The following is a 23257-nucleotide window of genomic DNA, read 5'->3' on the forward strand; positions in this document are numbered from 1 at the left end:
GATATTGCAGGACAGCTGACGAGAGACAGTTCCCTGGGAAACAGAAACTTAAAACAGAAAAGCAAAAGAAGAAATGAGTGATGAGATTATCTCGTAAAAAGGTCAGGAGACCCCACAGATGGAAAACCTGACTTGGTGTCCAGAAGACCTTGCCTTTGTTGGGTAAGTCACCTAACTTCTATCTCATTTTCCTCAAGTGGGATCACTCTTTCAATCCCTCTCCTCCCGAAGGTTGATTTCTCGGAGGGTAGCTGACTGCCTGCTCCATTTCGACTTCTGGGGATAACTTGTAGGGCTTGTGGCTTCTAATACTTCTAATACAGCCCCTATCTGGTGTGCTTCCCAATATGAATCAGCCAGGAAATGCTGGTTAGCTTTTACAAAGGAATATTTATTGAGACGGTATAGCAGGGATAGAAGTAATAAAAACACTTTCCCATGCTCCTCCCCAAACCAAGAGGCACATTTTCCATTCACTTTTTTGTTTTGTTTTGTTTTTCTTTTTGCAAGGCAATGGGGTTAAGTGACTTGCCCAAGAGTATCTGAGGTCAAATTTGAATTCAGGTCCTCCTGACTCCCAGGCCGGTGCTCTATCCACTGCGCCACGTAGCTGCCCCTCACATTTTTCATTCTTACACACACAAACATACATATATTCACACAACATACATACACACCCATGCCCTGGGGGATGTTGGTTCAAAATCAAAGGGCAAAGATAGATCACAGTAGGGCCAAGGGATATCTTATGAATCCTATCCTTGAGGATTTTTTTCTCCCATAATAAAGTCCCCACCATATTTGTTTTGGGTAATGCCTTCCAATTTGTAGTGTACTGGATAGAGCACTGGGCCTAAAGCTAGGAAGACCTGAGTTCAAATCTTTACTTAGACATTTACTAGCTATGTGACCCTGGGCAAGTCATTTTTAACCTCTGCCTGCCTCAGTTTCCTCATCTGTAAAATAGGGATGATAATAGCACCTCTCTCCTAGGACCATGAGGACCTAATGAGAAAATATTTATACTGTAAAAGCACTTAGCCCAGTGTCTGGCATTATAGAATGTTTATTCCCTTCCCCACTTCCAATTTTGTACAAGCCACCTCCTCTCCCACTACCTTGCTTATAATGTTTTATCTGGTTGCCTCTACTACTGCTGAAATAAATTGCCTAAATTATTTCCTATTTTTTCTATATAGATTTGCCAGTCTTCCCTATTAGATTTCAAACTCCGTGAAGGCAGGGACTCTGTCTATTTTTTAACATAATAAACACAATACAAGTTTATTGAATATATGAATGAATGAATGCATTTTCCCTGCCTGACCATATCTCTCCACAGTGACTCTTCTAAACTTTGTTTCCCTGTAAATCTCACTCTGTCTCTCCCTGTCAGTTAAGGATCTTGTCTTTAACCAAGTATTCCATCTTTGGCCTTGAATGACGACTCTTCCCCAATTCTCAATTGACCCTGTCCTTGAAGAGACTAGACCAGTTACAAAAAAATGCATCTGGCCTGGAGAGGACAAAACCAGAGTCACCAAGAAAAGAAGCTTCGGGAAGAAGGACCCAAATCCTAGGACCCCAGTAGAGTTATACACACCATAGGGAAATGTCACAAAGACTCCAGGAAAGGAGGGAGAAAGGAACATGTATCCAGCCCAGAGAGGCGCCACAACTGTTCTCTGAGTTTGAACCCAAGTTTCTGCAGACTTTTCTTGATGTTGACCTGATTGATTTTATTTTCCTATCTCTTTTTAAAAGCTAAGGAACTCTGATTAGTTGACTGATATTGGGAACACACTGGATGGGGGCTCATGATAGGACTAGAAGCATTCTCAATCCTTCAGGTTACCTCCTAGGATCCAGAGATGCTGCCCTGGAGGACTCAGCTGCCTATGAGAGAGTAGGAGATGGAAGAGAGAACCCAAAACATGTTATTCTAGGGAAAAGCACCCAATGAATTAATAGCCCTAACAGGCAGTACCTGGGAAGGTGCTAGTCAGTAGACTAAGGGCATCCACACAGGTCCAGACGAGGACCCTTATTACCATTGCTTAGGATATCAAAAGTTATCTTATAACCAAGAGGTATTAAAACTTGAAAGAACTAGTAACCTTTACCAGCATATTGGTCTTCCTACCCTCACACTGAGGGAACATTCTCTAAGCCAGAGCATAGAAAATTGAAATTCAAAAGGATCTCAGAGACTATTTACGGCAGTCCTCCTGAGACCCACAGGGGACGGAGGTTGCCTAAGATTCTGTAGCATCTCAGCATCAGGGGCAGGGCTAGAAGCCAGGAATCTTAAAGGTAGGTAGTGGGTACCTCAGATGCTTAACTAGCTGTCTAACCCCAGGTACATCATTTAACCTCAGTTTCCTTAACTGTAAAATAGATTTCCCTCCTATAGTTACTGTGAGAATCAAATAAGATTATTACTTAATAATATATTATATATTAATTATTATATAACCTTAAATAAATGTTAATCCCTCCCTCCCTCCCTTTTTATTCTGATGCAATTCTGTTCCCAATATTTTCCTTTTCTGTCCTATGTCCCATTCTCCTGGGGGAAAGGGAGTCTTCTGATCATTCTAAGGTTTCTTCCTTTTTTTTCCCTTATTTATATTTTATTTTTCCAATTACATGTTCTGAAAGTTTTTCAACATTCATCCACAAGTATATTTATGTTACTTAACTTTCTTCCACCTTCCCTTCCCACCCCCCCTCCCCTCAGAGCTGAATTGTCTAGTGAATGTTGTACATGAACATTTGAGTTTGGCATGTTTACATATTAGATACTTTCTTCTGAGGAATTGGGACTAAGGGGAAACAAAGAAAACCATGGGATAGGAAGGAAAAATGAGAAATTTTTAAAAAGTGAACATAGTGTTCATTCAGATTCTGTAGTTTGCCGTTGCTTGGCTTTGATGTCTTCATCTGGATGTGGATGAGGTTGTTCATAGCAGGTCTCCCAGGGTTGCCCTAGCACTCTGAATCGTTGAGAGGAGCTGCATCCATCCAGGTTGGCCAACTCGCCATGTTGATGTTATTGTGTACAATGTTCTCTCGGCATCAGTTCCCGTAATTTGTTCCTTGTTTCTCTAGAGTCCAACCATCCAAGAATAATAGTTCCCATAATGCTCATACACCACAGTTTGTCCGGCCATTCCCCAATGGGTGGGCATCCCCTCAATTTCCAATTCTTTGCCATCACAAAAAGAGCCGCTATCAATATTTTGGAAGCCGTGGGACTTTTCGCAGGGTTTCTTCTTAGGATTGTTTCTAAGTTGCTCATTTACTAAGGGGAAGTTTCCTAGCGCCACCTCCAGCCCCTCCACCCTGCCCCCTCTCCTGCTACCAGTCTTCTCTCTGCAAAATTACTTTCATCCTCTGAGCCCCTTCATGGGCCTGTGGTTCCCCCCAGAGTAGCGAATGCAAACATTGCTTCAAGGTTAAAAGGCCCTTAACAAGTCTCATCTGATGGTCACGACAAGCCTGTTGTTATTTACAGATGAGGAAACTGAGGCAGAGGGTGGGTAAGCACACGATTGTGTGCTTACCCCAGAGCCCGCCTCTGTGGCCACTATTGGGGGCAGGGACTGCCCTTGGCCCCGGTGGCTCCTGGCAGTGCCCGAGCCTCGGCCTGGCGGCCACTTGATGAGTCAGGGGAGGAGGGGAGAGTGGCATGGGTACCAGGGTGCCCAGGGGAGGGGCCCCTCCAGACAGTTGTTCTGAGACTCAGTTTCCCCATCTGAGAAATGGCGAGAACTGTCCTGGCTCTCCCGAGCCCCAAGGCGCGGATGTGGCACTGCCAGGCCTTAAGGGGCCGCAGGCAGGTCGAGGGGGAGCGCCCTGAGGGCAGACCCGCCTTTTGCCCTGCCCTGTACCCCGGGCTCGTATACAGTAGGCGTGTAATAAATGCTGGCGGACTGATTATTCTCCCGTGGACGCGGGAAGGATCCCAGTTTGGCACAGCGTGGAGATTACTCGGCTGACGTAACTACGTCCCCAAAGCGCCTGCGCGCGGCTCCCCGCTCCGCCCCCGCCCCGTCCCCCTGGGTTTGAGCCGCCCCATTCCTTGGCCACGCCCCTAAGCTGGAAGGGGAAGGAGGCCGGGGGGGCGGGCCTGTGTGGAGAGGCAGGGCGCAGGCGTAGTCCCGCCTCAGCTCCGTCCGGCCTATTGTAAGAGAGAGAAAGTTCCCGGGAGCCGTGGGGGAGGTGCCCGGCGGGCTTCAGAGCGCAGGCTCCACCCTGCCCGGACCACCTTCTGGCTACAGCAGGGCCCAAGGCGCAGGCGCGTGCCCGCCCCCGCCCCGCCCCGCGCTTCCGGGTTCCCAGCTGAGCGCTGAACGGTCTGTGGAGACCCGGACTCGGCTCCCAGGGGCGGACCGGAGAGGCCGGCGGAGGTGAGGGGCGGAGCGGGGAGAACGGGGGCCTGCGGGGACGCCTCCTCCCCGCCCGAGGTGCGAAGGCGATCCGGGGGTCTTAGCGGACCGCCCTGCCCCCGGCAGCCAGGGCGGCAGAGGCCGGGGCCCCCCGGACCTGGGGAGGACGGGCCGGGAGGGGGCGGGAGGGCAGATTACAGAGGGGTCCCCGGACCCCGCCAGGGAGGGTCCCCGGACCCCGCCAGGGAGGCCCCCCCATCCCGCCAGGGAGGGTCCCCAGACCCCACCAGGGAGGCCCCCCATCCCGCCAGGGAGGGTCCCCAGACCCCACCAGGGAGGCCCCCCATCCCGCCAGGGAGGGTCCCCGGACCCCACCAGGGAGGCCCCCCATCCCGCCAGGGAGGCCCCCCCATCCCGCCAGGGATGGTCCCCGGACCCCGCCAGGGAGGCCCCCCATCCCGCCAGGGAGGGTCCCCGGACCCCGCCAGGGAGGCCCCCCCATCCCGCCAGGGAGGGTCCCCGGACCCCGCCAGGGAGGCCCCCCGATCCCGCCAGACCCCGGGACTTTTAACCTGGGGAAGAGCAGACCTGGAGGAGGGCGGGGTGGGGGCTGGGGGAGAGGCCGGCAGGCGGACCCCCCACCTGTCCGAGCGGCCAGAGCCGGGCCTGCGGGAGCAGTGGGCTCCTCCTCCTCGGGGGTCTCCAGGTCAGGCCTCCACTCTCCTTGCGGGGCGGCCTGAGGCCCCCTCCAGCACCCCAGCGGGGGTCTCCCAGGGGCTGCCCTCGCAGGCCGGGAGGGCACACCTGCCTCCCGGGCTCTCAGGTGTGCCAGCCGCAGCCGGCAGGGCCAGGACGCTTTTCCTCTGTAGAAGTCCCCGTTGCGGGGAGGGGAGTCGTGCGGTGCCGTGGCATCCACCCCCTTCCCCTGGCATCTTCCCCACCCTCTTGACCTGCCCTGGCTCTTCCCTGGCCACCTCTCCTTAGCTTCCACCATGGAAGGCCCTTCTGGAGCCCTTTATTCTTTTTCTTCCTCTTTTGCCCGGAGTTACGGATCGGTCACAGATGTGTTGTGCACTGGCTGGGGCGGGAAGGTGGGGTGGCATTCCCAGGCCCGTGCTCTTGCCCCCCTGAGCAGCCCACATCTTCCGGTGGGCCTGGCTGCCAGGGAAACCTGATGGTGAGGGGCGGCTAGGTGGCACAGTGGATAGAGCACCAGCCCTGGAGTCAGGAGGACCTGAGTTCAAATCCGGCCTCGAACACTTAATAATGACCTAGCTGTGTGGCCTTGGGCAAGCCCCTTAACCTCATTGCCTTGCAAAAAAACCTAAAAAAAAAACCTGATGGTGAGAAATTCTGTGGTCTCCTGGGTATCTGTCAGCTGCTGCCAGGGCTCAGCATTATCCTGGCCGGACCCTAATGAGCTCTAACAAGCTAGTGCTGGCGTGGGTGGGGGGGTTCGAGAGGCATTGGGTATTGTGCTTGGCACAGCTTTGTAAGCTGGGTGGAAATACCACGCTCGTGGATGCAGCCATCTTCTAAAAATAACCCCACTCTTCCTCATGCAGTGAGAAGTTTTTCCTTCCATCAAGCTTGAACGCATCCCTGGCTTCCTCCTGAGCTTCCTGGGCCAAGCCTAATTGGTCTCTCTGACTCTTCAGACTTGAAGAGCTCTCATCTTTCCCCAAGGCATTCTTACAACTCTGCTGAAGGATGGGCACTGGGAATATGTCACCTAAAAATAGCCAGACTGTTACTTTGGCATATCACCAACCCTTTCCCCTCTTCTCAAGGCCAAAGAACCTTCCAGATCCTTCAGCCCTTTCTCATATGTTGTAAGGCTCTGCTCATGTGGTTGTTCAGGTATTTTCAATCATGCCCGACTCTTTTTTTTTTTTTTTAGGTTTTTGTGAGGCAAATGGGGTTCAGTGGCTTGCCCAAGGCTACACAGCTAGGTCATTATTAAGTGTCTGAGGCTGGATTTGAACCCAGGTCCTCCTGACTCCAGGGCCGGTGCTTTATCCACTGCGCCACCTAGCTGCCCCCTGTGCTAGACTCTTCTTGACCCCATTGGGAGTTTTCTTGGCAAAGATACTGGAGCAGTTTGCCATTTCCTGCTCCAGCTCATTTTAGAGAGGAGAAAATGGAGACAAACAAGGCAAAATGACTTGCCTAGGGTCACACAGCTAGCAAGGGTCTGAGGCTGGATTTGAACTCAGGTCTTCCTGACTCTAGATCTGGAGCTCTATCCACTGTTCTTCAGATAGTTCAATCAGTGCTTCATGTGTAGTTTGGAGTTTCTGGAAGACTTCACCATCTTCTATTCAGATTGCAGATCTAGATGCTTGGAATGAGTAGAAGGAAGCAAACATCTCTCTGTTGTGTGACTTGCTCGATAGATAGTAAGACTTTTCAGGGATTGGCAGACTTTGATCTGTTGTTTCCTGGCCAGTAATCTCTGATTTTTAACTCATGTATTAGCCACACATCCTTTTTTGTTTGGTTGTTTGTCTTCTAAAAGAGATTTTATAACTTTAAGGAGCCGTATTCCTCCAATTCAGATGCTTTTTGCAAAATCATTATCTTCTCGCCACTTTCCTCTAGACTGAGGCAATGTTGCTCTTCAGTTTTGCTGTCTTCCAGGTGCTGCATGTTGGTTTGTCATTGGTATTGCTCTTGATTGCCACATTTCCCTATTTGGTAAGAAGGACTCCATGTTTGTGAACTCAGAAATGCTTCTCCAATCATTCTTTTTTTGTTGTTGTTGGTTTTTGCAAGGCAACAGGGTTAAGTGACTCGCCCAAGGTCACACAGCTAGGTAATTATTAAGTAACTGAGGCTAGATTTGAACTCTTGACCCCAGGGCCAATGTTTTATCCACTCTGCCACCTAGCTCCATAGCCCTGCAATCATTCTATCTCTCTTGATACCAAATTCTTCCTCAGCCTGCCTTTCATCCTCTCTTTGACTTCTAATCCTTTCACTCCTCAGTACTTTCCCAAACCAACAACAACAAACTCTTCAGGTCTCATCGCCTTGAATCTTTAATGAACCAGCAAGTGTGTACTAGTCTCTCTTTGCAGGTCCTACTTTCCCTGCCCTAGAGCCTTGCCAGATCATGCTACCATCAGCATCCTCCCCTGAGCTGGAGGAAAGCCTTCTTGGGGTTACTTTTTCATCCCACCTGGATTCTCCCTGCAGTAAGGCAATCCTTTTGTTCCTCTCTGATTACTATTCCACTCTCCACAATGGTTATTCCAAGCCCATTTATCCCTCCTTAATCCTCCCACAGGATCCACTCCCTTCACCCTCTCAGTTGAGCTCCATATTTCATGTTTTACTCAAAAAAATTGGAACTGTTTGTGGAGAGCTTCATCTTTTGTCCTTTTCTTTTTTTGATAACCCATTGACATCATGCCCCACTGTTTCCTCTTTTACTTCTGTCTCTGATAAAGAAATGGCACTTCTCCTTTATGTATGGGAACCCTAACTTCTTTTCATGCACCCTCAGGTCCTCTAGTCTTGGCTTCTGACAAATCCTTTCTCTCTAATTCTCAGTCCTCCTCTCTTGCTTCCCTCTCTTACCCTTAAGCTCTCATCCTGTAGCTTGCCTCCATTTCCTAGACAAAGCCCTTCTCCTCTCCCTCTCTCCTGAGCCCTCCACAGTCTGCCTCCTGACCTGATCACTTCACTGAGCCAGCTCTCTCCAGTGACCAGTGAGCCTTTACTGGGCAAATCCAGTGGCCCATGAATTCCTGCTCCTCTGGACTGCTCTCCAGCCATCCTGTCTCCTCCAAGTTTCAATGACTCTGCTCCCCCCAGCTCTCCTCCTCCATGGCTCCTCAAAGCAGGAACTTCATGCCTGAGCCGCCTTATTCCCTGTTCTCTCTTTGCTGCCTCTTGGTCACCTCGTCAGCTTCCAGAGAAGCCAGACAACTCCCAGATCCATCCAAGTTCTTCTATTTGCCATTTTTTTCTTTACAAAAATTATTTATTTAAGGCAATGAGGTTAAGTGACTTGCCTAAGGTCACACAGCTAGGCAATTATTAAGTGTTTGTGGCCACATTTGAATTCAGGTCTTCCTGACTCCAGGGCTGGTGCTCTGTTTACTGCATCATCTAACTGCCTCCCTACATTTGTCATTTAAAGCTCTCCTTCCCGGGCCCCATCAGGCTTCTGTGCCCAGGTTTCACTGGGCCTTCCCTCCCTCATTTGTCTCCCCAGAACCAGCTTAGACCCTCTTCCTGCCCTAGACTCTTCTCCCTGGCCCCTGCTGTCTTCCTTCAGAAATGACATATAAGCTATGCGAATCTCTGGATACAGTGGTTTAAATGTTGACTTCTCCATTCACCCATGAGCTCCTTGAGGATCCTTTGTGTGCCCAGCACTCAGCATGGGGCCTGGTACACAGTAGGTGTTTAATGATTGCAGGTAGACTGCTGGACTTGCCTTCCTCCTGAGCATCAGTGGCAGCTCAATAGACTTTTGAACTGGATGCCTCTCTGGCCTTCCATGGCTCCTCTGGCTCCCTTTGGTGCACCCCGGTCCTGCTTCTTCCAGCCTCTGACTTTTCCAGCTCTCTCGACTCCAAAATGTTTCCCCTCCTCCTGTTTGCCTCTCCAAAGCTACCTTTTTTCAGAGTCCCTCTAAAGGGCCAGCTCCTCTTTGGGACCCATGACCCGGTCTTTACTTTGAAGGGTCTGGTAGAACTTGGCTATGAAGCTGCCGCTCCCCCCACCTAGCAGGACTTCACTTCTTTGAGATCAGGACCTTTGGGTTTGGGGCATCATTGATCCAGAGTCTCTGGCACATAGTAGGGGCTTAAGCTCTCTTGAGACTCTTCCTTTAACTTGAGGGTGATTGGAATTTAAATTTGAGGGCCAAGCATCTGGCCTTGTTTTTTCTTCCACCTGTCTTTCCTGAGCCCCCACAGTCTGCTCAGATTGTCTGTGCATCATGCTGGGCCTAGGGGAGGTACAGATGGGACCCATTCCATGCTCACCCAAAGGACAGCTCACCTCCAAAGCTGACCAGACACAGAGAACATGCTGCATGCATCGGGGATGGGCTTTTGAGGCCCAAGGAGGATAAGTTTGTTCCAACTGGAGGAATCTGGGCAGGCTTCCTGGCAAGATGGGGTGTTTGACTAGGGCTACAGAGGCTGGGCATTCCAGGCTGAGGGTCTGCAACTTGTTTCGGGGACTCACTGGGGATGAGAATATAGAGAAGGACCAAAAATGTCTGCAGAGGTGCAGGATGTTAGAGACATTGTAGGGGGGCTGGATTCTTGTCCTTGACTGACTACTAATTGGCTCTGCCACTCTCCAGACCTCTGAGACCTGACTACAGAATCAGGGGGATTGACCTCCCTGGAGCTGCCAGGGATCTGGGGATCAGGGATCAAGAGAGATCACTGGTACACTATGGGTTAAGGGGACATTTCCTTTCCCTGTGGGAGGTGGGGCAGCAGGTCAGAGAAAGCTGATTTCAACACCAGAACAGGTCAGTAGTTGTATGGATCTCCTTCCATTTCATATAACTTTGGCATCTAATAGAAGTTGGAAGAAAAGGAACTGTAGACAGTCTCTGACTTGGATTGGAGCAGGCTTTGTTGTGGGCCCTTCAAAGGGGGCCCTCCTCAGGGGCCTGGCCCTGTGGCCTGGTGGGAAGTGCTCTAGGTATGGAGCCAGAGCCAACTAGGTCTGTTTATTCCTGGAAAAAAAAATCCCTCTACCTCTTGGAGACTCAGTTTTGTCCTCTGTGAAAGCCCATCACTGGACTGATGAAAGGTCAACTAAGAAGCACTTGATAGGTGCCTACTGTATGCTTCTCACAGGCCAGGTGTCCTTGAGGAACCCATAAGGTCTTCTAGAATTGAGAGTTGGGTAGAGTCCCTGAATGGGGCCCTTTGATCTCCAAGTTTGGCTTCTTTTATTGGCAAGTCCAGCTGCCTCGTTTCCTGGCTTCTTTCTGGCTTCTGGTCTGGCTGCTATGAGGATGTGACTAAGGGAGGAGTGGTGTTTATTATGGCCATCAGTGTTGGCAATACTTCCTCTGGGCTGCCCTGTGCTTGGTCTGAGGACTCTGCCATCTTTCTTCTTCTTGGCATCTCTTGTCAAGGCTTCCTGGAGACTAGGTGAGTTCAGGGGCCTGGATTCAGGAGGTGAGAGTAGCAGGTGAGAAAAATGCCCCTTTTTAAAAAAAAAAAACAAAAAAAACGACCTCATTCTCTTTGGCTTGGGGCATAATCATACAGATCCAATGCCTACCTGACTAAGATTCTCCATGTCTATGGCATCCCCCCACCCCAAGTGATCATCCTGCCCCAGAAGGGAAAGGGAAAGGTAAGCTTCTACCCCAAAGACAGCTCATATACCTCTGCCATAGAAAACAGATTTCCCCTTTCAGCAAATCTAAATTCAACTGAATTCAGTGAACCTTGTGCATGGGAGGCACCACCTAAAAGGTTGACCAGTCCCCAAAGTGATACAGATCTATCTTACTTTCTGCAAAAATGTTGTGTCAGATTATGCTTTGAGCTTTCTCAAGGAGCTCAACTGGAGAAAATGAACCCTGCAGAATGGTTTTCAGCATGACTCCTAAGTGATCTTATAACTGGTTTTATCACTGGACTCCTAGAGTAATCTTAAGAAACACCCTGGGAATGAACGGAAGCAGAAGACCTGGGGCTGTTTCCTCAAACTAGATCTATGAACTTGGGCAAGCCATTCATTCTCCATCTCTGAGCCTCAATTTCCCCATCTGTAAAGTGTGAGAATTAGGCTAGATCTTCTCTAAGGACTCTTCCAGTTCTGACAGCATTCCACATAGAGACGATAATTAATCATTGGGAGCTACTGAGATCTCCAAGGGAAGTTGTACTGAGGGAGCAGAGACGAGGGCCCAGGACAGAGTCCTGAAGGTTAAATAGAGGTAAAAGGGTGACGCAGAGGAGACACCAGCAGAGGACACAGAGCCTTGTACACGATAGGTGGTTGATGTTTGAAATTTCTCTCCACTGGGCCAGGCCCTCTGTCTGGACTTTGTTCACTGGCCTGACATGCCAGGGGGCTATGACTTCTCATCTCGGCCTCTCTGCCCCTTTTCCCTTTGATAGTCACATGTGTCACCCTCCACACTCAATCCTTGGTATCTGCTTGGAACTTCAGTTGGCAATTTTATTCCTTGAATCTTGAGCAATGCCAAAAATATAAGATGCTTAGACAACTAGTGGTACAGTGGTTAGAGCCATGAGTCTGGAATCAGGAACACCCACATTCAAATCTAGGCTCAGACCCTCACTAGCTGTGGGGCCCATGCCAAGTCACTGGACCTCTCAGATTCTGAGGTATAAGGAAGATACAACCCAGCCCTGATTGAAGGCATCTCCTCATGGGATGTTCCCCCAAATCACCAACCCGGACAGAACCTACTGATCCATAATGTACATCAATACAAGCTATCATTTATTCTCCTAGTCTCCTCCTTGAAGATGCTAAAAATGGACAACAGTAGAGAGAGAGAGAGCTCTGTAAGGTACCTGGGAGACCCATCACCAGGGGACCACTGGCTGGACCCTACTGGATAATTAAAAAAGGGATTTTCTGTTTGAATGAGATGGAGGGAGATGGAGGCCAGAGAATTATGTGTCTAGGATTTTTGATGGTGCAAAGAGTCACCAAAGGAAAGTCTGGAAGGGCCTGGTAGCCAAGTAAAAGTTCTTTCAGACATTTTTTTGAACGGAAGCCCAGAAATATTCTTAGGGTATCAAGTCAGCACTTTTTGGATAGAGGAAGGAAGTACAAGCTTGAGGGTAAGAAAATGGTCAGAATATCTTGGAGGAGGTAGCCAGGCCTGGGCTTTTCAGTAGCTCTCCTGCCCTTGGCTGTGCGAGGCCCCCCAGACCTAACACTGTGCTCTGGATTCCAGAGCCCTTGCTCCATGAGAGTCTCCACATGACATGTGGGGTCTGTTGTCTTTCTGTCTTCTCCTGGCTCCACCCAGGGTCATAGAACTTCATGCTGCCTGTGCCATAGTTGGTGGATTGGGTCTTTTTTCATGTTCCCATGGCTAATATTGAAAAAGTTACCATGAAGCAGTGTTGGCTGGGGAGGGGTCAGATGGGTTCTCTTGTCTCCAGAAGTGAGCACTTGGAACTTCCTCTTGGGGACCCAGGGCTTCTATCAAACTCTTTCTCTTGGTCTCTTTTAGATGCCACATGTGATGAGATACCAGCAAATTGGGGGACTGAATGCTCACTGCACTTTTCAGGTGAATTACGAGGACCGATGAAACCCACCCCAGAACTGCAGAAGAAAAGAACTGTCCTGTCGGGTTCAAGTTCAGTTGAGAAACGAATTTGTGTCTCTGTGTTCACTTAGCCAAGAGAAAGTCTAGGTAAGAATTACTTAGTATTGGAAATGCCCTAGCTAGTTGTTAGAGAAATCTGGACTTGGTTTTGCTGGGCCACGACTATTCTGGGAGGCTTGGGAGCAGTTCTTTTTTTGTAGCGGGAAGGGAAAGGAGGGACTAGGGACTGGATGAAGTGCCGGGGTTAATGTTAGTTTGAGTTGCCAGAACCAGCTGGGAAGGCTTGGCTTTCTGCAGAGGTTTAGCAGAGAGACGCTTAGTTGGTTTCACATATGACTTGTTCTCTGAATTCTTCCTCATGGTGACAGCCCATAGGAGGTTTCCAGAGATGCCCCATAGTATTTAATCAGGAGGTGCCTCCCCTTCTCATCTTCCATCTGGTTATAGTGTGGTTTTCCATACCAACGTCCTACGGGATGAGCTGAGTCCAACCATGTCTTAAATGCTGTTGTTGAGCCCTCTCTCTGAAGATGCTGTTGGTGACGCGGCTAACCAGCCCTTTGCCTTCCCCATTCTGATCACTGGCATCATCCTCGGACTAGAAACCTGAGTCCTCTTGGACTTTTCAAGTCCTGTCCCCATCATGACCTTGGGAAATTTCTCAAGAAAAAGACTTGGTACTGAGTCTCAGCTTAGCTTCGGATTCAGTCCCCTGCTTTCTTCTGAGCCTCAGTTCTCTCTCCTAACATGGGAGTAACCACACCCATGCTTCCTGCCTCCCTAGGAACTTTTACAGATAAGGACTTTGTCATTGCAGGTGTGCTCAGGTCTACCTGTACAAATCCTCTCCTTCCCTAGGAGCTCTGGGCCTGTCACATGTATTTGTTCCTCTGCAGAAGGTTTTCCATGCTTTATCAATCTTAAAGTTGATATGAAGAGAAGTGAACCATAACCTCAGGCCTAATGCTATTCCATCAGTCTCCTAATCAGCCTCCCTGGCCCCAAATTCATCCCACATGTGGGAATCTTACTGATAAAAAGGGCTGAAGACAGCACTCCCCCTCACCTCCACAGAGGAATCGAGAGGACAAAACAGTTCCATGGATCAGTCCCAGAGGGACTCATGGTCACAATCCTCTGCCACCGAAGAGCTTTTGGCCCCAGTGTCCATAGCTGCTTCCTAGGGCAGAGTGGGGTCTGAGGCTTAGAGAAGAATGGGGAATCAGATTATTTCTGAAGGGGGGACACAGGACTGAGGAGGGAGAGTATTGCAGACATTGTGCACCCCCTCCCCCCCCCCATGTGGCTAATGGGAACATTTGGAAAGCAGCTGGCTGAAGTGAAAGTGCCTAGAGAAATGAGATCAGCAAGACACCTGCAACAACTCAGAAGAAGGAAAATCCCCCCCAATTGCTGTCTCTGCTCCTGAGTCTTTGCAGCTGAGTAAAGGTGGAAGAAGTCTCCACTGCAGAGAGGTTTCAAGACCTCAGCTGGGCTCTCTCTGCTGTGTGGCAGTCTGTCCCACTACAGTGGCCCTTCTAGCACTTGTCCAACAAATTCTTCCCTCCATCCTCTGGGATCTTGTGTGGGTTTGACTGAGAAAATGGAAGCCAGTGGCTGTGAGCTCCCCCTTCTCCCTCCTTATTGTATCTCCTTGTGCGCCTTCTGCCCCAGTCTCCTTCATCCAAGGCTGACCTTCTCTCCCATTCCATCCCATATTCTCCAGCAGACTACCTCCTTAAGCCCACCCTCTCCTGCTTCTCTGATAAAAGGTTAACCATGTGTTCCTCCTCTGCTGAGATCATGTAGAGTAGGTATTGGCTGGGCCAGTGTGCATGGTGTTTGGTGTGTGTGTGTGTATGCATGCAGGCACAGGGAAGGAGGATGTGAATGGGAGGTGAGGGTGTGGGGTGTGAGAAGTGTGTAGCCCCAGCCTGGCCGTGTGCTGCTTCTACAGGAGGCTGTCTCAGAATTTCCATAGTAAAAACCAAGGAGATGAAGCAGTTGGTTAGACTTTCTGGGAGAGGTCCTTGAAAAGTCTTAGCTTTGCTGATGGGGGTGAGAGCTACCTGCTTCTTTCCTGTGATTCCCCTGGGCATCAGTCTCACCTTTTCCACTTCAGGGGATTGTGATCAAGGGAAGGGATGAAGGGGAAGATTTTCCCTAAATTCCTGTCTCCTTGATTGGTCCTCAGCCTCCTGAAGCAGTGAGCTGGCTGTGTGGATGGAGAACAAAGCCCCTTTCTCCGGACAGTCTGCTAGGGACAAGTCTGATGGAACTCCAGGCTTTTCTTCTCACTGCCCCTTCATCTAGTCATGTCATCCTAGGGAGGGACCATCTGCATTGCCCTGAAATCCCAGAAAGGCTGCCTTGCCCTCCTGGCTGGGCCTCTTCCCTCCAGCCCACTTTCCAAGTCACCCAGGAAAGGCCAGGGTTTAGGGAGCTTCAGGAGGGCAAGGACCTACCTGTTTCTCATCTGAACTTTACACACAATTGGCATTTAATAACATGTCTAATGTGTGTATGAATATCAGAAGGGATGGGGCACACCTCCTGGAGCTCTCCCAAGTGTGGATGGTCCCCAGAGTGCTTGTGGCTGTTCTGTGAAGCTGATTGCCGAGGTCTATGGGTCTGGATAATGGAGACTGAGCTGTACTCGGGTTTGACTTTGCCCTTTGGCCCCTCACCCAGATTGAGCCGTCAGACACTTGACTGCTCCACCGTCAGTACTTGAACATTGTGGGATTTACCAAGGAACACGTCCGGTGCATTTTCTCCAAATAGCTGTTCTGTGCTTGTATATGGGAACAGCAGGCAGAACTGCGCCAGCGGGCATCAATCTTCCCAGGCAGGCTTGCCATTTCTTTGCTAGTTTCAACTGGGGCCCTTAGAGAAGCATCTAGCCCTTGCCTCTGGTCGAGGTTCAGCCAGGCAAGCAGCTCGCCAGCTTCCATTTTAAAGTCCCAGAGAAAAAAAACAAAGCCTATGTTTATTGAAGCTTGGTCCCGAAGACTCTCCTCCTCTCTCTCCACCCCATCAGTGCACCAGGGCCATTATTTCAGAAGGATGTAAAGGTTTAATTGCCCAGGTGGGGATTTAGACACAGAGACTTCAAGAAATCTTATTATTTCCAACTGCAGGCAAAGAGAGTTAAGCCTCCATTCTGGATCAGTGTGTGGTGTGTTCTACGAGTAATTTATCTTTAACCAGGCAAGACCCTCACTATAGTCTTAAAAGCAGCCCTGTGATTGGTTCCTGGTGCAGGATTTTATTTATTTCCCCTCTCTACTTCTTGGTCTCATACCTGCTTTCTTGATTGCTCCCACTTTGGTGCCTGTGTCCATCTGTCTCAGAGTCACTTTGTCCTGGCCTCAGTCTCTCTCTGTCTCCCCAGAAAGGATGAGAACCAGGTGCTTTTCTGAGAGAGAACAGTAATGAACTGGGGTGGCAGGAGCCTGAGCTAAATCTTGGTCTCTGGGTATATCTGCCAGAAGGGCTACAACACCCACCCACCCCACCCCCCCGTGGGGGGGGGGGGCTTGAGTTGTCACCTCTTGCTCTATACTGTCTACTTTCCTTAATGGAAAAGATTTCTTTTGAATAATTATGGTCAGCCTATCCTGGACCCTGATTACTTTTGGACTTTCCTTTGAAAAGATCATCGGCCCAAAAGATACCTAAGGAATCCAGGGCAGCCCTAACCTAAAGTCTGTGTACCTACTGAAGATTTACCTGATGCCATCGGTTTCCACAACAACCTTGAAGAGAGAGGGAGGGAATAGGGTGAGGTTATTTTACTGACAAGGAAACTGAGATAAACACTTGCCCAGAGCAATCCAGGGAGAGGCAGGATTAGGGCCGTGCCACTCAATCTCAGCACCTTTTGGGCCTCTCTTTCCCCATTTCCAGAAGGGCAGCAGCCTCCCTTTCTGGATCATGAGATGCTGGTCTAGAAGGCCTGGGTAAAGGTGGGGTGCTCTGGGCCAGGGGGCCCCCTCGGTCTGTGGACTCACAAGCTTGTTTTTTAATCCTGCTTGCCTGTCTGAGTTTCTTTTCACAGTTAACGATCTTCTATAATGGCTTTGCCTTTCATTTTGCCTCCAGGGCAAAGCAAATCAATAGTCCTTCTTGTGGAGATTTACCCAGCAGCTTCCCTTTGCCCTCCCTGACTTTTCCCTCTTCCTTCTTTGATGCTGGAAGGTGGGAGAGACAGCAATGTGATTTTAGTTCTCTCCCCTCTTCCTCCTAGAGATGGGCAGCAGCCAGCCCTTTCCTATCTCTGAAAGTGGTACCAGGAGAAAGAAAAAGCGGAAGGCCCGAGCCACGGATTCCTTGCCTGAAAGATTTGAAGGTCAGTTGGGTTACTTTTCTCCCATGTGCCCCCAATAGTGCAGTAGCCACAGTAAGGATATGAGGACTGACTCTTCTGTAGCAAATCCCCGCCCCCCCCCAGTAAGAACCTCCTCTAAGACTGTCTAACTGGGGTCCTCCCCCTCTCAAGCAGCCTCATTTTTCTCATTTCTGCTCCCCTGGGACCCAATAGAACCAGCCTGATCCAGATGATACTCCTTCTACTACTCAAAGTCAAGATATTAGCTTGGAATTGGAGGATAGGATGACTGAGGCCCAGAGAGAGCAGCTGGTGAAAGGTTCCACCTGAGTTCAAGTCTTGCTAACAAGGCTGAGAGGCTGACAAGGCTATGGTTGATTAGGGCTGGGTCATTTCATTGCTCTCTGCCTCAGTTTCCCCACCTGGGGATAGCATCACCTGTACAACCTTTCCATGTCATATCACTATTCTTGTTCTGACTTCAGATTTCTCAGGATAACATGTCTCGGTCCCCTAAATGAGTCCAAAGAGGGACACAGCTTGGAGATGGAGGAAAAGAGACATAAGTTGGTTTTCAGATGTCTGGGCTGAGAGGATTGTAAGGGAGGAGGAAGAGGAGGCACAGGAAAGACATAAAGCGGTGAAACTCGAGGGAGATGGGCCCTTTAGTTGGGAGCATAACCAGACCTAGTCACACAGCTCATGTTGAAATGGGACTTGAACCTGGACCTACCTGGGCTCCAAGTCTGTAGAACTGCTGCCTTTCCGTCTTCCCTGAGAGCAAAGCTCTCAGGCCACAGGGCTGTCTTCCTGATGTATGCCTATGAGTCCTCCTGCTCTAGCCACTGTAACCCAAATTATGTATTATTTGGCTGGTTTCAGCCACTGGTAAGGGCATGGCAAGTCCTTGACTTGGGGCTCCGCTCTGCAGCTTCATGCTGTCTATCCAGCCACCATTCCCATCTGGGGGAGTCTCTCCCATTAGGTCAGGGGCTGGTCCTTATCCAGTCTGACCCATAGGAGGGAGGCACCTAATAAATGCTCCTTTATTCTTTCCTCCCTTTCCTGGCTTCAAAGATTAGAAGACCTGAGTTTGAATCCTGCTTAAAATCCTGATTTATAACCCTGCACCAGTCATTTCTAGGCTCCAAGCCTCAGTTTTCTCATTTGTAAACTGGTAGATAATACTGCTACCTGCCCTGACTGAGGATCTAACCAAAATGTAAAGTGCTTTGATCCATTTAAAACACCATAGAAATGCAGACTGTTGTGAACCACAACAAAAATAAACAACAACCGCTTTTCACTACCTCAGCCCTCCTCTCCTTAGAAGAGAGGATGTGGGTTTTCTAGGAATCCTGCCTAGTTCGAATTTCAGAACCCAAGATCTTCCAGCTGACTCAGCTCTGTTAGAATAGGACTTCCTGTCAGATTTGGTTTGTGCTAGTTCAGGGACCCTGCGGGTCCCCTCCAACCCTCAAGTTCTGTTAGTTTGGAAAGGTCTCTGGGTGGTCCCCTAGTCATCTGGGTAGAGGTGGAGCTCAGACTTGTTGAGTTTGGAGTCCCAAAGCTGAGAAGAAGAGCCTCTATATTGGACAGTTGAGTTGAATTAGATGGATTTTAATAGTAGTTATTGGTATTAGATGCAGGAGAAATGGTGGGACAGCTGCTGATGTGGGGAAAAAAGATCTCAGGGAAGGCCTTCCACTGTCAGGAGTGTGCCGTGATGGTGGCTTAGAAAGGCTTTGGGGACCTAGAGAGTGTCAGTGTACAGTCTCAGAGAGAAGGCCTGATCCTCTGCCCTGAGAGAACCACATCTGAGCAGCCACCCAGGCAGCAACACCACATTTTAGGAAGGACATTAACAATCTGGAGTATCCAGAGGAGATGAAGAGGGCAGTAAGGGTAGAGAACATCTTGAGTAATGCCATGTGAGAGTTGCTGAAGGAAAAGTCTGAATAACAGGTTTAGCTGTGACGTAATCCTGAAGGGTTGTGTCCAGGAGAGGGAGAAGATGTGGATCAGAGGGACCCCCATGGTCCAGGGGAAAGAAGACTGGACTTGGTCAATGGTTCTGGGCTCAGATCCCAGCTCTTTCATTTGCTCCCTGTTTACCTCAGCCAAGTCATGTAACCTCTTGAGGCCTCAGTTTCCTTTTCTTGAAACTTCCTTTGAGGTTGACTTCTGATCCTATAATTTGGTCTGCTTGGTCCTCAGGGAAGGAAGCAGGAGCAATGGAAAGAAGGCCCCCCGGGGGCAGATGTAGGCTTGGTGTCCAGAAGGCTCCTCCTTTAAAATGAGTGCTGTCCTAGGGAGGTGGTGCTAACCTGCCTCTGGAGTTCTCCAAGGAGAGGTTGATGATGTAGAGATTTTTATTCAGTCATCAGTCAGATCAAGTGACCTCTGGGTGACTTCTAACTCAGAGGTTTGGTGATTCTGTCTCCTCTGACCAGAAGATTCTCACAGTTATTGGGGGAGAAAGGTGGGACCAGGATGGTGAATTATCTCCATCTTAGAGATGAAGAAACTGCAGTACAGGCAGGAAAAGTGGCCATTGGGGTTGCACAGCCAGTCAGTGGCAGAATTAGGACTGAAATCCAGATGGTCTCCTTCCTATGCCCATCACCTTTTCATTCAGTGCACCTTTTAAATTGAGGGCCCTGGTGGTATGTCCTTTATTTGGATATGAAATGAGGGGTGTTGAGAGAGTATGAGAGTCATCTCCTAGTGTTGGAGTGCTCACAAAGAGGCCGGTTTTGGCAATTGGGACACACAGGTAGTGAGGTCTCCATCCTGTCCCTAGAGGGGAATTCCTAGTTGGAGGTGTTTTGTAGTCTATTTTGATTCTAGCATGGTCTGAACTAGAGGCCTCCTAAGGTCACTTCCTGTTCTGAGGTTTGGAGAATCTTGGTAAGCAGTTAAGTTAGGGTTAATTGAACAGAGTGATTTCCCCTTTGTTTCATTCCACTAATAAATGTAATCCCTTAGCACTCCTGGCCCTGCTTCACCACTTTGTAGACCAAGTTGGAAATTGATTTTTTCCAAGCTGAACCGCCTGTTAGTCAGACAAGGCTAACCTCTGGACCCTTTCACTCTGATTGGCTGTTGAAAAAGACTCATTCCAAACCACCAAATCCATTAGGAGACATGATGTCATCTCCAACCCTGAGTTTAGGATGTGGGCAAGCCTGGGGCCATCGGGAGCAGGGGGCTCAGCGTTTCCCTGCCCACAGGCCTTGCTCCTTCAGTGAACAGGCTCATGGCTTCCTGCTAAGAAGGGCATTTTGTGCCAGCCCAACTAGGGGTTTTCATGAGTCAAAGTGATCCAGATCTAACTGCTTGGTAAAAAGGAGACCCTTAGACCAAGATGTTCCGATGTCTGCTGGGCTGGTGCTGGTTTGCATTTCCTTTTTCCTAGCTGCTCAGCCTGCTGGGTGGGGGGAGGGGTTGGCTTGTGCCTCACTGCAGGGGAGGCCCAGGCCACCCTTCTCATCCCACCCTCTATCACCCCCAGCCCTCCTGGCATCTCAGTTCATTTATGGGGGGAGATGATGACTGACTGTGTTCTGCCCAGAAATTTGTCATGATTAACTCCTCATTAAAGTTCAGCAAGTGATGGTTGCCTAGCTTAGTGAGCTAGACCAGCTCCCTCATTGGGCAGAGGCAGAGAGGGCCCAAGCCTGCCAGGAGTGAGTGCCAAAGGCAGGATTTCATCTTCATAAGGTTGCTGCCTGATGGAGGAAAGGCTCTTCCTAGGAGGATGTTTTCTACTCTTCCACGAACTTGTTTCCTTGCTCTCTGTCCTTGTCAGATTTGTACAGACTGACTTCTGAGCTGCTTGGAGAAGGTGCCTACGCCAAAGTTCAAGGTGCTGTGAGCCTGCAGAATGGCAAAGAATATGCAGTAAAGGTAAGTATCCCCATAAGGGGACAATTTGGATTTGTAAAGAGACTTTTAGTCATTATTGAACTGCCCATACACTGTTCTAACACAGTTGCATCCTTTGAAAAATGAATGGAATACCCAGAGCTCCAGATATTAGAGGCCTTGAGGCTGGTGGATGACTGGAGCTAGGGAGTACTGAACTTCAGGAATCTAAGCCCAATGCATCCTTCCCACTGACTAGCACCCTGGGGAGTATGAACATCCTAGATCAGAAATGGAGCCCATCCAACCCCTTGGACCAATCAGTAATGGGGTTGGATCTGAGTGAGTCTGGGACATCCAGGGTTTAAAAAAGGAAAAAGAAAGAACAGATGAAACCTATCTCCTCATTTTGTCCTTTGCTCCTTATGTTTGGGATAGATTACCCTTCCCTCCCATCTCCATCTGTGGAAAATTTAGTGTTTGAAGCCCAAACACAGTTAGCAAGCATGACCTGAGGGGAAGTCCCACAGTGGAGACAGAGGAAAAGCAGGAGGGGGAGAAGACAAGAGGGATTAGTAGGAGAAAGTGGGAGGAAGAAGAGGAAGGGGAAGAGGATTTGGACTAGGACAAAAGAGCCAGGAATGAGGGCTGTCAGGGGAATCCAGGGAAGACAGGGCTAGGGCAGGAGGGTGATGGCCAGTAGATTGGGGTATTAAGAGCTCAGTGAGGACTTTGGAGAAGAAGGTTTTCGTTGAACAATGAAGTTTGGAGTTAGATGACAGAAGGCTTATAAGAGGGTGAGACACCCCCTTATGGCATTCTAATGGTAAGAGGTTCCCATCATTTGGGGGATGAAGTTTTGGTATATGGATGTCAGAGAACACAGTTGTGCTCCAAGGGATGGATTCTGAGAAACCAGGGAAGACTTCTATAAGCTGGAACAGGGAAGTAAGAGTCAGGAGCTGTGTCTACATGTAAACATATAATATGTATAACTACATTATTATAAAAAACAAGAAAAGCTCTGAGAGACTCCAGGACTCCAATTAACCTAATGACTGACTACCTATCATTCCAGAGGGCTAATGATGGGTGAATAATGCCACCCCTCTCCAAACAAAGAGGTCATAGGCTAACTATGCAGAATTTAACCCAGTTTTTGTCATGGCTAATGTGGGAATTTCTTTGGCTTGCTTGAGTGTCATGAAGTTTTTTGGCTTTATTTTCCTTTTTCTTTTCTCTGGGGTTCAGGTTGGGGGAGACAGGTGGATGGTAGAGAAGATAAATACGGGTTAATTTTGTAAACTGTAAAATTGTAAAAAAAAAAAAAAAGAAAGAAAAGAAAAGAAAAAGTAAGACTTCCTGGCTCCATAAAGTAATTTAGCCAGGGGGAAAGAGAAAGCTAGGATGATATGGTCAAGCGAGGGGTTTTGGGGAATGGAGGAGACATGGGCATATTTATAAACTGTAGGGAAACAGCCAATAGACAGGGAGAGATAGAACAGAAGAGAGGGGAGCCGATTTTCTGGGTTAGTGGAGAAAGTGGGGTCTAAGGTGCACGTGCATATAGAGAGGTGAGGAGCAGACATGAACCAAATGGGAGCCCAGAAGGTAGTGGGGGAGGGAGGAGGAGGAAGGGAGGAGCAGCTCTCAGAATGGTCTTGTTTGCTCAGTGAGGGGAGACCAGAGCAGATAGGCAGACAGGGCTACTGTTGGAGCCTTCCTCTCCATTCTGGCCTAGCATGCTGGCTTTCTAATTGGGCTTCCTGCTTTGGATCTGTCTTTCCCTAGTTCATTCTTCCACACAGCTGGCCTAGATCTGATCATGACATAGCCTCGTTAAAAAAAAAAATGCTGGGGCCTCCTGTCTCCTAAGTCTGGCATCTGAAGTCTATCATGAGCTGACTGTGGCCCATCTTTCCATCCTGCTTTCATGGTACACCCACCTAGTCATACCTGGTGTGTTCCAGTAAGATTGGTCTCTTAGCTGTTCTTGGACTTCTTTGTCTCCCCTTCCCCTCAGCTCCCCCAGGCCTTTGCCTTGTAATATGCTGTTTCATGCTGTATATAGGTCTTTGCAGACCTTGAAGTACCATAGAAATGTGAGCTCAGGGGATTACCACCTCTGTCTCTCAGGCCTCTCTTGTCTTCCTTGAAGGCTTTGCCAAGGTGCCACAGCCCAGATTCCCACCCTCACCACCCCCCGACCAACACACACAGACAGACACACAGACACACACACACACATACACACACACACACACACACACACACACACACACACACACTAGTGCTATCACTCTCTTCTGATTATTGCCTCATGTTCTCTTGTCTGGAAAAACTTTAAGACCAAGGGTCTCC

At 49.2% G+C, this 23257-nt stretch overlaps 1 protein-coding gene across 2 annotated transcripts in view; it reads left to right on the forward strand.

The window, feature by feature from the left end:
• The first annotated feature begins 22 nt into the window (after positions 1 to 22).
• Positions 23 to 23257, forward strand: part of MKNK1 (MAPK interacting serine/threonine kinase 1) — a 47820-nt gene continuing 24585 nt past the window's right edge. Inside the window, exons 1-4 of one of the 2 annotated variants that reach the window (XM_074221518.1) lie at positions 23 to 162; positions 12601 to 12786; positions 16949 to 17050; positions 20841 to 20938. In XM_074221518.1, coding sequence (XP_074077619.1) covers positions 16951 to 17050; positions 20841 to 20938 — 198 coding nt within the window. In that variant the 5' untranslated portion in view covers positions 23 to 162; positions 12601 to 12786; positions 16949 to 16950. Of the gene's footprint in view, positions 163 to 4323; positions 4413 to 12600; positions 12787 to 16948; positions 17051 to 20840; positions 20939 to 23257 lie in introns of those variants that run through there. The other variant, XM_074221516.1, reaches the window with a different exon arrangement.

This window comes from Macrotis lagotis, chromosome 2 (genome assembly GCF_037893015.1).
Source record: "Macrotis lagotis isolate mMagLag1 chromosome 2, bilby.v1.9.chrom.fasta, whole genome shotgun sequence".
NCBI classification, from domain to species: Eukaryota; Metazoa; Chordata; class Mammalia; order Peramelemorphia; family Peramelidae; genus Macrotis; species Macrotis lagotis.